Source organism: Gadus macrocephalus, chromosome 11 (assembly GCF_031168955.1).
Source record: "Gadus macrocephalus chromosome 11, ASM3116895v1".
Lineage (NCBI taxonomy): Eukaryota > Metazoa > Chordata > Actinopteri > Gadiformes > Gadidae > Gadus > Gadus macrocephalus.
The window spans coordinates 8,238,821-8,251,320 of NC_082392.1; the positions used below are offsets into that span (position 1 = coordinate 8,238,821).

Sequence of the window (12,500 nt, forward strand, 5' to 3'; positions counted from 1 at the left end):
TCCCGCTGTGTATACTAGAATCCCAACATATGTGTACCATCCTATCGAAATGTTCAAGTAAATGAAGACGAATAACAAATCCACCCACAAAGTGTGTTCTTCTCGATGGCGTAGCTGTCAGCGAAAAACCTTTGATTCACACCGAGTCGCGTTGCATGTTGCTTTAAAACTGATGACAATCAAATTGTCATTCAAGTTAAGCGTGCAGTTAACTAAATTTGAAATAAATGTGCTTCTTTCTCAAATAATGCCATATCAAAGGTGCAAAATGTCGTGTCTTACCTGTGCGTTGCTTCTGGGATTGATGCTGGAGAACAAGTGGTGGAAAAGCGTGCGCACTGTACCCTACATCAATGGTGTTCACTGGATAGCCCCCATGTCGTATTGTACGCTTGAGAATTAGATAAGGGCAAGATCAAGTCCCATCAATGCAGAGGCAGATTTAAACCACCGTGTATTAACAGTGCTGATGCAGATCTGACTTGAGATGTTGGCTTTCTGGGAGTCGAACGCGTTCCATCACATTCAACAATGGTTCAACTATGATGTGAACATCAGTACGATGCAAATGATAGAGGATAAAAAAAAAAAAAAGAATTATTTTAAGGTATTTTCTAAAGTTTCATCCGTCTGGATACCACTGTCGCCGAATCCTTTCATAATTGTCAAAAAATAGTACAGGCAACACCGCCTAACTGCGACTGGCCCCCATGAAGGTCCGCCGAGGAGACGTGCTCTGATTGGCTGTTCGGTGCGGTGCTGAAGAGACTCAGACCTCGCTTCGTTTTTACAAGCCCCTGGTCATCATCAGGCCCCTCCGACTCGAGGTGACGATCCCTATGGCGTTACTTTGAACATCATGCTTAATCTTAATTTGTTCTGAAAATAAGGTCCGACAGATTTGAGCCACTGCGCTCCCAAACATGACAGGTGAACGACACTGATACCAAAGAGTATAGGTGAGAAACCGTAAAACAAAGGCAGCGTTTCCTCGCTTTTTTGGCCGACGGCTTCTCGGGTTTCAGTTGTACGTATACAGCCTGTGTGCGCGTGAAAGAGACAGCTCGAGAGTGAGAGACGGTGGAGGAGGGAGGTGGTTGCCACAGCAACTGTGTCATTATGTTGGTGGCAACTATGAAAGCGATGGAGACGGGGTGGGGGATAGGATTGGTGCAACGGACAGGAACACTGGAGCGTGAACCAAACTGTCAATTAGACCTAGATTTGCTATTCAGTGAGTTATTTAAATTGAAGAGAAACTACATTCGTCATGTTTTCTATTCAGCAACTCCAGCCTTGATAGACGGCTGCATGGATAGATATACTGTAGATGGATCTGAATAAGGTTGTCCCTCAAACCCATGAATCCGCAGAAACGAAGGCTATGTGATCGTTTAAACTTGGCACAAATATTGACGTTGCTTTAAACTGAAAGCGGTCTATAATATATTTTAACCATTCAAATTTTACCAATAGTTTAAACGATGTCATGATAAAAGTGTCATTGGAAATAGGTGAAATGCAAAGTCTCATAAAGGTTAAGAAAATTATGGCTTCAAAAAATTTGTTTGTGAATCCCCTCCAGGTGATCAAATACCTGTAGGTATTTGATCACTCCAGACCAATGATTCATTGTTTCCAGAAGAGGTTTGTCTGACTTCCCCAGCGTCAGGGGCCTATGAAGGGCCTGATAATTACCTACATGGCAGGCTGCTATTTCTATACAGGTGGGTGGCTCTCAAAGTGTGGTGGATTGACGCCAGGGTTGCTCAGTGCAGGAATTCAAATGACATCATTCAATTGAGTGGTCTTACGGGCAGAGCAGTACCAAAGGTTTAAGAATCGTGCAACACATAAATCCCAAACCTTGAACCTTTCCGTGTATACTCTAACTAATTTCATTTAACAATGACCTCAACCTGAAGCAATCAATGCTAGATCAATAAACAACAAATTTGCTCAACTCTTCAAATAATTCAATTTTTTATTAATTTAAATAACTTATAGTTGACACAAAAAAATTCCCAACCAACAGCCTGCACAATGACAAGTGTTTTCAGGGCATATTCTCCACCCCAGTGAAAGACAGTACTTGAGATTGTTTCCTTGGGAAATATAGCTCCCAACATGCATTTGAAACCAAGGCAGAAAAACTGCCTGAGAAAACTTGTCAAACAGTGCATCAGGTAGGGATTCCTCCCTTTTTGTTGTCAAATATGAAGATTTTCTCTGGCACCCTGGAGGCTGGTAGAGATGGGCATGTCAGCAGCACATATGGCTTCAGAGGGAACCAGAGAGTACGTTTAAACCAGTAACACCACTGGATGACTAGTTCTACAACTCGAGACTTGAACCCTTTAAAAGTATGCATAATACCACGTTCCCTCCCAGCCACTTGTCTAGATCATTACATACACACCCACACTAAGACAGTTGAATAGAAACATTCATTTAAAACCACATTAGAAAATACTGGACAATGAGACAATTGAGAAAAAAAAGGGGGGGGGGTTAAACCATAATTATGAAAAAACAGATCGCCATTTTGTCATCCCCATCTTAGACATATTTGCATTATAAAACCATAGAATAAGGTCACCATTTTGTCTGATTTGCTTCACTCTTCAAAATGGATTAAAATGGAGCCTGACCACTTCACAGTTCCTCGACGAATAGCCAATTTCTAATAAATTGTGTCTATACCAGTGGATTTCGTCCAGTCTGGTTGAGACAAAGACAGTGATCGCCACAGCCATATTGAATAGACATTTGATTAGGCAAAACACAAGATCCAAGTCACCAATTCATCGCAAGACACCAGATGCACCGCCTACAGCCTCAAACCAGGTAGCCCATTCAGTTCAGACTCAACAGGAAACATTTGTCCTTTCTTTTAAAAACAAAACAAGGGTTCATGAAAAAAGCCAAATCGGTGGTTAAAAGTTGAAAGACATTTGTACAAAGTGGGAAGTCCGGGCGGGAGGGGGCATAGAAAGTCAGAAAAAAGGAACAAATATCTGCACGCTTCAATGTATTTACACACACACACACACACACACACACACACACACACACACACACACACACACACACACACACACACACACACACACACACACACACACACACACACTAGTGGAGGTATTAGAGTCGCCGTAACGCCCGCTTTTTGTCGGCCTTCTTCTTCCCGGCGACGCTGGTACTGCTGCTGGCATTGCTGGACGTGGTGGTGGCACCGTTAGCACCGTTACCTAGCGCCGCCACGGAGGCTGCGCCAGGCGCCACTAGCCTCTTGGTGGGGTCTCCGGCGTGCTTCTTGGGCTGCGGGCCGTCGCTGGGGTCCTGCGGTACCCCCGAGGTGCCGCCGTGTCCGCCCATGGCGTGGATCTCCGTGAGCAGGCGCGCGCGGTAGGCGTATTCGGCATAATCCTCCAACAGTAAGCGTCCGGCCTCCTCGTTCAGGGCCGACTCAGGGTTGGGGTGGATGAGAAGACACTTGATGGTCTGCAGGGGGTTTGGAGAGAAGAGATAGTTAGTGATTGGTGTTCACCGCTACATGAGCTCTTGTGTGCAGGTGCCGTTATCATTTCTGGATAATGAAAAAGTAACACCATGGCGTCATAGCAAGAAAATGATATAGCTCACAGATGGTCAATTATTCTGCTTTTAGTTGCGTTCTTTTTCTTTTTTTTTTTGGGGTGCGTGCAATGGAAGGTGTTTACATTTGTACAACGACAAGGTGGACTACTTGTTCCGTTTACCTCGCCCTTGCTCTAGATTTGTCATAGTTTCTTAAAGGCAGGACATCTTTAGGCCAAGATTTCATTAGTAATAACTTAAGACTATTGTATTGAGCAAATTAATATTAGTTAGCTCAATACCATAAAATAAAAATCCAATCAAGGATTTGATGTGAACCTATCTTAGTCCTTCTAACTATCGATCTTTAATAAACAAAGACGAGAAAATAGGTTTCCACTTACAAGTAAGACATGTCTGAGGCCCAGCTCAGCCTTCCAGTCCCTCTTCAGCACATTGACACAGATCTCCCCCTTATGGCCCACGTTTGGGTGAAAAATCTTGGTCAGGAAGTAGCCCTTGGGTGGAACCGCAGGGAAGTCCTTCCCAAGGACCAGACGCATGCGGAAAATGCCACCAGCAAACGGAGTTCCCTCTGTCAGGGCATAAAGAATTAATTACACAAGGAAAACTGGGTCACCATTAGCGTTTAGCAGTCTTATATCAAAACTGATTTAGTACCAGTACTAAGAAGACTCATAATTATTTAATTAATCAGAGTTATAAGATATAGCCATCTTGCTCAAGGATACCTACAGATGCACTGAGCTCCTACACAATTTAGAAAAGGAAATATTAGTGAATAGGGCTGAGACCGTTTTCGTTTTATGAAAAATTGCAAAACAGAAAATATAAATGTTTTAACGTCTATGCATATTTGTGAACTGTAGGTTGAAAGCTAGGTTACACTTCATCTGAATATCCCAGTGATAAAATATATAAGCAGGGGCACTAGACGTCAGAGAACGCTTCTCGTCAACACTTCAGCCATCATCAGAACAGCCAACTGTGGGATGACCAAATTAACGTTAGTTTTGCAGTTGGAATAATCAAACATTATTAGAATATTCTGGAAGCACTTTGACAACTGCCATCCAGTGTGAGGATAAGCAAGCCATTAGCCATTAGGGCTTTGACTCCGACTTCGTTATTTGAATATAATTCAAATATCAAAAATTCAATCAAAAATCGAACGAATATTAGGCAGCCCTTAATATTCAAACCTGTTATGGGCAGGCCAAGAGGGAGAGACGTCGGAGGACCCGACGCAGTCTATTCATAATATTGTAATGACCACGGAAGAGGCAGTGAATGAAGTATTGATTAGACAGCGTTTTATTAGAAACCTAATAAACTGTTGGAACACGCAAGACCGGTAACCATAGCAACACGGTAAACAAACCTCGCGAAGCCCAATCCAGGTCTTACTGAAGGCAGTTAATGGTCAAAATATTCTTATATTATTATATATTAATATTCGAATATTAATATTAATATTAATAAACAAACAAACTTTGAATATGATTTTTGGGCAAAAGTCAAAGCCCTATTAGCCATCAGGGCGGTAATGGTTTTATAAGGGTTTCAATAATTACCGTATTTAGCAGCTATTTCAATGTTCAAACAAGTCCAAAATACATCAAAAAGCCCTACCTACTAATAGCGTGTTGGTTGGTTATATAGTAAACATGAATAGAACTGATAGTGATGTTTTTCCTTTGATGGTGATCCGTCCCCACAATAGTGCCTGAGTGATTCATCCCTGGGAAAATACACCTCGTCCTGCTGTGACATTTATACAAAACTTTGCACAATAATCAAACTACCCATTTGCTTTGTGATAATTGGAAGTAGGCCTAATTTTAGACTGCATTGCAGCTCTGCCATAACCAAGTCGAAGTCTTACTGATGAATAGATCCAAAAGCCGCTGAAGTGATATCGTTGTTTTGCGTCAGTAAAATAACACATTAATTTTACCAATTTAAGCACTTTAAAAATGAAAGGAAAAAACTATCAGCTGGTAAAAATGTGATTCTGCAACAGTGGTCTCAGCCTGCTACGTTACAGCCAGTGAAAAATGTGTGCTATGAATAGACTTTTGTTTTGTTTTCTTCACAGAATATTCGTTTGGAAACCTAACAAATATTCAAAGCTTGAAATTACATTTTCTCACCAGCCCCATTAGTTACAATTAATTAATAATGCCATGATCCCTGTTGCATTCAATTACTGTGAATTAGGCAATGTTTTATTTAAAAAAAAATTAAAGGGGATACTGTTAATCCTAGGTGTAATGTATATATACAACAATACATTACACTTGATTTGTGTGCAGTATATGATACAATAATGACACTATTTGGTACACACCTAGTTGCACGTAATAAGACATTTTTGTATAGCATATCAAGACATATCATTCTGCACCAAACTATCAAACCTGCTGTGTTATAGTTGTATATTAGTTGATTATCATCATCATCCTCATCCAACCAGAGTAAGAAATATCCAGATGAAACCGTACCTGGCCCTTCAATGGCTGTGTGCAACTCAGTGATGTCTTCATCGCTGGGATAGATCTTAATGCCCTCAGGGGGGTCAGCAGCCAAATCTGAAACCTCTTTGTAAACCAAACGAAGCACCTGAGGGGGTAAGTTCTCCACATTGGAGTTCTGCAAATAGAAGAAAAGTTTAGTCAAGGTTTGTAAACACATTTATATTAAACAGGTAATACATTCGGCTTTAGTCGGAAACCAACTATAATTGAAATATCCGGCGTCCAATTTTAGGGAAAACGTTTACAATAATAACTTTTCTTTAGTCAGTGTCACTATATATATGTAATTGACATCACTTTAAAAATGCAAAGATGATTACATCCAACAACGGAATTGTTCATTATAACGACAATAGACAATTACTTAATTAGTTGACATTGGAAATATACATTTGGACTCCACAGGATATCAAAATATTGATTTCAGCAAACACATAATTGGTAAATGCATTCATATGCATTTACCAATTCAAATGTAATCTTTTTGGGGTTTTGCCCCTTGTGGCGCAGAGCAGTAACATACAAAGGGAGGCGATGGAAAGCAAAAGTTTTAACAAGTTAAAATAATCTAAATACATTATTAACCTTAGATCACTTAACGTGGACTACGTTAACGAAAAAGAGCCCTCCCAAAAGTCCCACCAACATGGACTGGTCACCTGGATCAAGCTCCCATTAACGCTGTGCCTGCTAGCGGCTAAAGCTAACGTGTCACTGTCACAAGTCTACATTTGGTGGATCCCCAAACAATAACGTTTCTATAACTCATCTTTGGGATAATCCCATTTAAATAAGACTCGTTTTACAGTAAATATGAATATTTCAGAGCTGAACTGCATCCAATAGCCATAGCCGGAATTAAGCCCAGCTCGACGGCTGGTGGAAGCTAACATTAGCGTAAGTTAAGGGAAGATTAAGCTTCGATATTGAAGAAAGCGGATCCATTTGACTTACCATTGTTTCGCAAAATGTTTGATCTGGTTGACTTGGTTTCTTTCAATCGTCACGGTGAAATGTAATTGTATATAAACGTTTGAAAGCCCGTTGACAATTATAAGCAAGGTTAGCAACTGCTCTTTTCTTCTTTTCGTTGACACAGGAACAAAAATAAGATTCTCAATTTAACCTACTCCCCTCGACCAATTGGCTGCACGGTAAAGCGAGACGCGACGACCGTCCGCCCAATCGGATATCTGAGATCTTTGTTTCGATTTGATTGACAGCTTTGTCAACCATACAGAGTCGACAATATCATCGAACCTCACTAGCAATAGGAGCGTTTGAAAAACTCTCACCCACCTTTTATGTTTTCTTAAAAACACAAACGTAATGATTTTTTCATTGACGTAACTGCTTTAGAATAAATAAAAATATATGAAAAACCGATTTTCCTCAAAGAACCAAAAACAAGAATCTTTATGGATACCTGAAATTATAGCTTACTTTGTCACTGACCAAAGACGTGTATAAAACAACTCGGAAGTGGATTATTTAGAATATAAGTATCAGGACTCCAATCAGTTTGAAATGCAAGAAGTAGGGTTACCAAACATAAATAGTAACATCCTAACGTTTGTATCATTATGTTACATTTGTGCAGCAATAATATATACTCCCCACTAGAAGGCGCTTCAAGACAATATCCATTTCATCTGAGGCAAGTGCAAAATCTAAAATAAGATGCTGGTTGACATAGATGGCAGTTTGCCATCGGAATACACGTTCTTAAATATATATATGCATCAATATGTATTGGTAATGGACAATGTCGGGGATAATTTGGTTTTCAGAATAGGGGCGTGGCCACAGGGTGTGACAGCTGCGCAACAACAATAACAACTCAGCTTCCTGGTCCCCGACAGCGTTGCCAGATTGGGCCATATTTCCCGCCCAATCTTGCTCAATCTGGCAACACTACAATCAAGCTGTCATAGCCCAGCCTCTGTAAACGGGGAGATGTTATGTCAGTAGGTTTTTATCTCTCTCTAGTTGTATGAGAACGCGTTTTATGTGTTCTATGTGTATTATTCTTTATGAAAGATAACTTTACTTCCAGTTTTGTTGTTCGGTCTTTACGTTATACACACAGCAGGGTAAGGGATAGCTAGGAAGTTCAACTCTGCTAGTTAACCTACGTTATCTAAGGTAGGCAACTGAATGGTATCAAAAAGCTCCACGACTAAGTTGGATTAGCTGGTTGATTTTTATTACCTTCTGTATATTTGTAATCAAAATACATAGTATGAACGAAGGAGAGGTTTTCCATGAGAAGCAGAGACTGGAGCTGTGCGCCATCCATGCCCTGAACAACGTGCTGCAGGAGCGGGTGTTCACCAAGGAGACGGCAGACGACATCTGCAAAAGGTGAGCGGGCAATGGCATTACACTCTACCTACTGTGCATCACACTATATCTACTGTGTGCATCACACTATACCTACTGTGTGCATCACACTATACCTACTGTGTGCATCACACTCTACCTACTGTGAACCTGTCAGCGTGCATTACCCTCTACCAACTCTTTCCCTTTAATTTTGACCTTCTGTGTACCTGTGTACCTACTTTGTTGTGGACGGAACCTCAACGCATATGAGCTGTATCTCTTCAGCCAAGCCAAATACTTTTAAAATGAATGTCTGACTGAAGGGATTTGCTCTTACACAACCAATGTTTTTTTTTCTAAATGTTAGTAAGATAAACACGACTTTTCTGAAAGCCTTCGTCAAATATATATTATAATGTATATTATATGCATAAGTAATTAGGTAGTAATGCTTAGTACTTAGATATACAACCTTCATGATGGGAGCAATACTCTGAGCTCATCGTCATAACTTAACAGGGCTCATTCAAGACCATAATATAATATGCCTTCAAGATGGGAACCAAACTACATTGAAGAAAGAGGTTTTATCCTCTGTAATTCAGTCTCAATTCAATTACTGAATGATGAAATGAAACAGGACCCATCTCTTCTCACTGACGATCTAACTTTATTCTGTCTGTTGAGGTCCTATGTGTACTCTTACACATTGGTCCACTGAAGGTTACCAAACCGAATATATCTAGCAGAAAAACCCAGATGATGTGGGATGTGGAAGGACCGGTAAAACCCCCAGCACATTGTTTGGCAGTTATTGCCAAGGTGTGTTTAATGCACTGCGACTAAACTGGAAAACATGCTTCCGCTGCCCTTTAATGATGCAACTTCTCTCCAAATGCAGGCTAGCTCCACAATGTGTCGTGAACCCACACCGGTCAATGTTAGGCACAGGAAACTACGATGTCAATGTGATCATGGCAGCGCTGCAGAGCAGAGAACTAGCGGCAGTATGGTGGGACAAGCGCAGGTGTGTGATGAACACTACAGCGAGACATTCAACCGCCTGTTCGATCTGTCACTCAACAAAGCTTTATATTAAGTTAAACATCAACCACTTTTGAATTCTGGGGGAATAATCTCTTCTTTCTTTGTTTTTTTGGTTTGTTTCCACGTAGGACAGTACAGAATCTCTGCTTGACTAAAGTCCAGGGCTTCATATTGAATGTTCCTTCCCGGGTGTCGCTGGGAATAGTGTCCCTCCCTCTCAGGCGACGCCACTGGCTAGCGGTGTGCATGGTTAATGGACAGTACTACAACCTGGACTCCAAGTTAAAGAATCCCGTCTGCATCGGAGGGGAGGCAGAACTATGGTGGGTGCGCTGGCAGAAAAGGACGTGGTTCCTATAACAATCTCTTTACCCATCATCTGCTTATGGTTCACCATCTCATCCTAACAAATCCTGAAAAAATGTGATTATTAAATTTTCACAATATGATGTAATAATAATAAAATAATATGGCTCTAATAAATACAACCATGTATATATAATACATTTTAGGATACATAGTTGAATAATTTCTGATTATTATAATAAATCCCAGTTGGGAAACCATTGATGTGGCATATGGTAAAATAAGAGTCTAGATGGATGTTAACGGAACAGGACTAGCAGACCAACTCAATGGAAAATAAAGACTTGGCTGGAGTGGCACTGGAATACAAGGGACATTTTTGAGCCCTTTTCGGGAACAGAGGCTGTTTCTGATGAAGCCTGCACTGTGGCTGTATGCCCGGGCCTCATGCAACTTGTTAAGTGAGTCATCCCATTCCATAGTCACAAACAAATGAGCTAATATCCATGTGACAGACGATCGATATATAAATGGATGGATGATATAGTAGGCATCTATAGTATCTCTCTGTCCATCTGTAAACACATCACACAATGGGTCTTACCTCATCTGTTTGTGACTGCGTCATCGTGTGTGTGTGTGTGTGTGTGTGTGTGTGTGTGTGTGTGTGTGTGTGTGTGTGTGTGTGTGTGTGTGTGTGTGTGTGTGTGTGTGTGTGTGTGTGTGTGTGTGTGTGTGTGTGTGTTTCCTCAACCATTCTCCCTGCATTCTGACACTGGTGTCTCCCCTGGCAGTTCGTTCCTCAGGGAGCAGCTCGCTCCAGAGGTGGCCGAGATGCTTCTGGTCGTCCGGCAGGAGGTGGAAGAGGACGGCTCGTGGCTCAGCCCGGACAACCCCAGGACTGATTCTCTTTGAGGGGTATGGGGGGGGGACAGTAGTACATCCACCCATACCCAGCAAGGAAGAACTGTCGCTTTACAGTGACTGGGAGGGGTGGGGGGGGTAGGGACATGCTTCAGAGAACTCTTCATGGAGTGCACTATGGATATGTTTGAATTTCTGTGCACGTTCACATTACACACACACACACACACACACACACACACACACACACACACACACACACACACACACACACACACACACACACACACACACACACACACACACACACACACACACACACACACACACACACAGTAGAATCTCCAAAGAGAAGCAAAGGTTAAGGCTTGCTTCCAACATGAAGGACTGTTAAGTGGTGATGGCAACTTTGGTTCCAACCTGCGGGCGAATGCTTTGTCCGCTCCTGTATCTCCTCGGTACCGTGTATCAAATGGTGTACTCAAACTTGTGTATTTTTTAAGTGTCGCTAAAGTATGCCTTTTTACGATCGTTGAGCAGATATCATGTCATCCACATTGTTTTTGCATGCACTCCGGCCACTGCGAGTTGCTAAGAACAACGGGAACGTCCATATCAAGAGAAGTGACGTGTGAAAATGTTCCAAGCATCCTTGACCCTGACATTTATGTACCCAGTAGCAACAAACACGAAGTAGGTAATGCACTCTCTCACCACACGCTACTTTCTATGCACTGCAGAGCTACGCGGACCTGTTGGAACCGGGTGTCTTTTGTTTGTTTATCAATATACACAGGTACTGCAAAGGCACTAATACAACATTAACAGGCTCATATTCGTAGATCTATGCATTTCCAAAAGAAAGAAATTGGGAATACCATATTTTGTCACCAATGTATCTTTCAAAAGTTCCAACACAACTCAGAGGTTTGCGATAATAATTATTACATTAAACATTTTGTATAAAGAAGTGTTCAAATGAATGTTTTGGCAGAATATGTGTTTCATTGTTCTCACGTTTTAAGCATGACAAAGACGAGTCAGGGCATAATATTATTATTGTTCTTTTTTATTTATATTAGACTCTTGAGTGTAAAAGGATGCCATTCAAAAGGAGCATTGATAATACCATACAAACTTAATTCAAGGGTTAACAAGGGCAGGAGGCAAGGAGGGGTAATTGAATGATATCTCCCACATACTATACCTTTTATATATATATACACAGAAACATCTAGAGATGTCAGAGACCCACTGCTGTACAGGAGCTATTATTGCTAGCTATGGTATGACTCCTGCGACACCAGTAGCAGGTGTCATATTGCATTGGGTTGTGGTCCTCTGCTCTCAAGACTGATTGGCAGTTGTAGTTCTCCATCCCTAGCTCCCAAAGCAGGGTCATCTTAAGCCCCCCCCCCCATCCCCCCACCCCAGTTTGTAAGAGCAAATGTTCATGATTATTCAGATATTGTAGACACTAATAATGTACAGAGTATCAGGGACATGGGAATTACAGAATAGCCACCTATAAAAAGTAAAAAACAAAGAAAGAAAAGTTATACTGAGTTAGGGAACTGCATATCCATTCACACTACATGCCAGTGTTTTTTTTTCTACAACAATATTTATAGAAAATAAATTGGTGGTTCTGATACATTTAATAATATAAAACTACAACATAGTAACGTCAATACCAGATTGGCTTGCTTCACAACTTTCACAGTTCACATGGACAAGGGAACAGGATGAATACAGAATAGACATGATTTAAACCTTTGCACATCCATACCCATCTTGTGTTTGGCTCCCTGCAAGGCCTTT

The 12,500-nt window shown here is 41.2% G+C and overlaps 3 protein-coding genes across 3 annotated transcripts in view; 1 reads left to right on the forward strand and 2 right to left on the reverse strand.

Annotated features, from left to right (window-relative positions):
- The window catches only part of LOC132467010 (protein shisa-7), a 13,359-nt gene extending 12,281 nt beyond the window's left edge, over window positions 1-1,078 (reverse strand). Inside the window, exon 1 of the mRNA XM_060064033.1 lies at window positions 283-1,078. The gene's annotated coding sequence lies outside the window, so the exon portion shown is untranslated. The remainder of the gene's footprint in view (window positions 1-282) is intronic.
- Window positions 1,079-1,962: 884 nt separating this feature from the next.
- ube2s (ubiquitin-conjugating enzyme E2S) lies at window positions 1,963-7,296 on the reverse strand. The gene is made up of 4 exons (XM_060064050.1): window positions 7,092-7,296; window positions 6,105-6,252; window positions 3,984-4,174; window positions 1,963-3,504 (listed from the first exon to the last, which is right to left on the reverse strand). Exons 1-4 carry the CDS (start codon window positions 7,092-7,094, stop codon window positions 3,145-3,147), a joined length of 702 nt encoding a protein of 233 aa, XP_059920033.1. The 5' UTR covers window positions 7,095-7,296; the 3' UTR covers window positions 1,963-3,144.
- Window positions 7,297-8,043: 747 nt separating this feature from the next.
- josd2 (Josephin domain containing 2) lies at window positions 8,044-11,012 on the forward strand. The gene is made up of 5 exons (XM_060064053.1): window positions 8,044-8,282; window positions 8,379-8,501; window positions 9,364-9,489; window positions 9,638-9,832; window positions 10,610-11,012. The coding sequence occupies exons 2-5, from the start codon at window positions 8,380-8,382 to the stop codon at window positions 10,728-10,730; spliced, it is 564 nt and encodes a 187-aa protein (XP_059920036.1). The 5' UTR covers window positions 8,044-8,282; window position 8,379; the 3' UTR covers window positions 10,731-11,012.
- The last annotated feature ends 1,488 nt before the right edge of the window (window positions 11,013-12,500 follow it).

What these genes read in the sequence shown, in the direction of transcription:
- josd2 (XM_060064053.1), top strand. Translation starts at nt 8,380, where the DNA reads ATGAACGAAGGAGAGGTTTTCCATGAGAAGCAGAGACTGGAGCTGTGC. An exon ending in GTATGGTGGGACAAGCGCAG is followed by an intron (nt 9,490 to 9,637) that starts GTGTGTGATGAA and finishes GTTTCCACGTAG; the next exon opens with GACAGTACAGAATCTCTGCT. An exon ending in GGAGGGGAGGCAGAACTATG is followed by an intron (nt 9,833 to 10,609) that starts GTGGGTGCGCTG and finishes CTCCCCTGGCAG; the next exon opens with TTCGTTCCTCAGGGAGCAGC.
- ube2s (XM_060064050.1), bottom strand. An exon ending in CACAGCCATTGAAGGGCCAG is followed by an intron (nt 4,175 to 6,104) that starts GTACGGTTTCAT and finishes ATGCCCTGACAG; the next exon opens with AGGGAACTCCGTTTGCTGGT. An exon ending in GCCTCAGACATGTCTTACTT is followed by an intron (nt 3,505 to 3,983) that starts GTAAGTGGAAAC and finishes AACCCCCTGCAG; the next exon opens with ACCATCAAGTGTCTTCTCAT.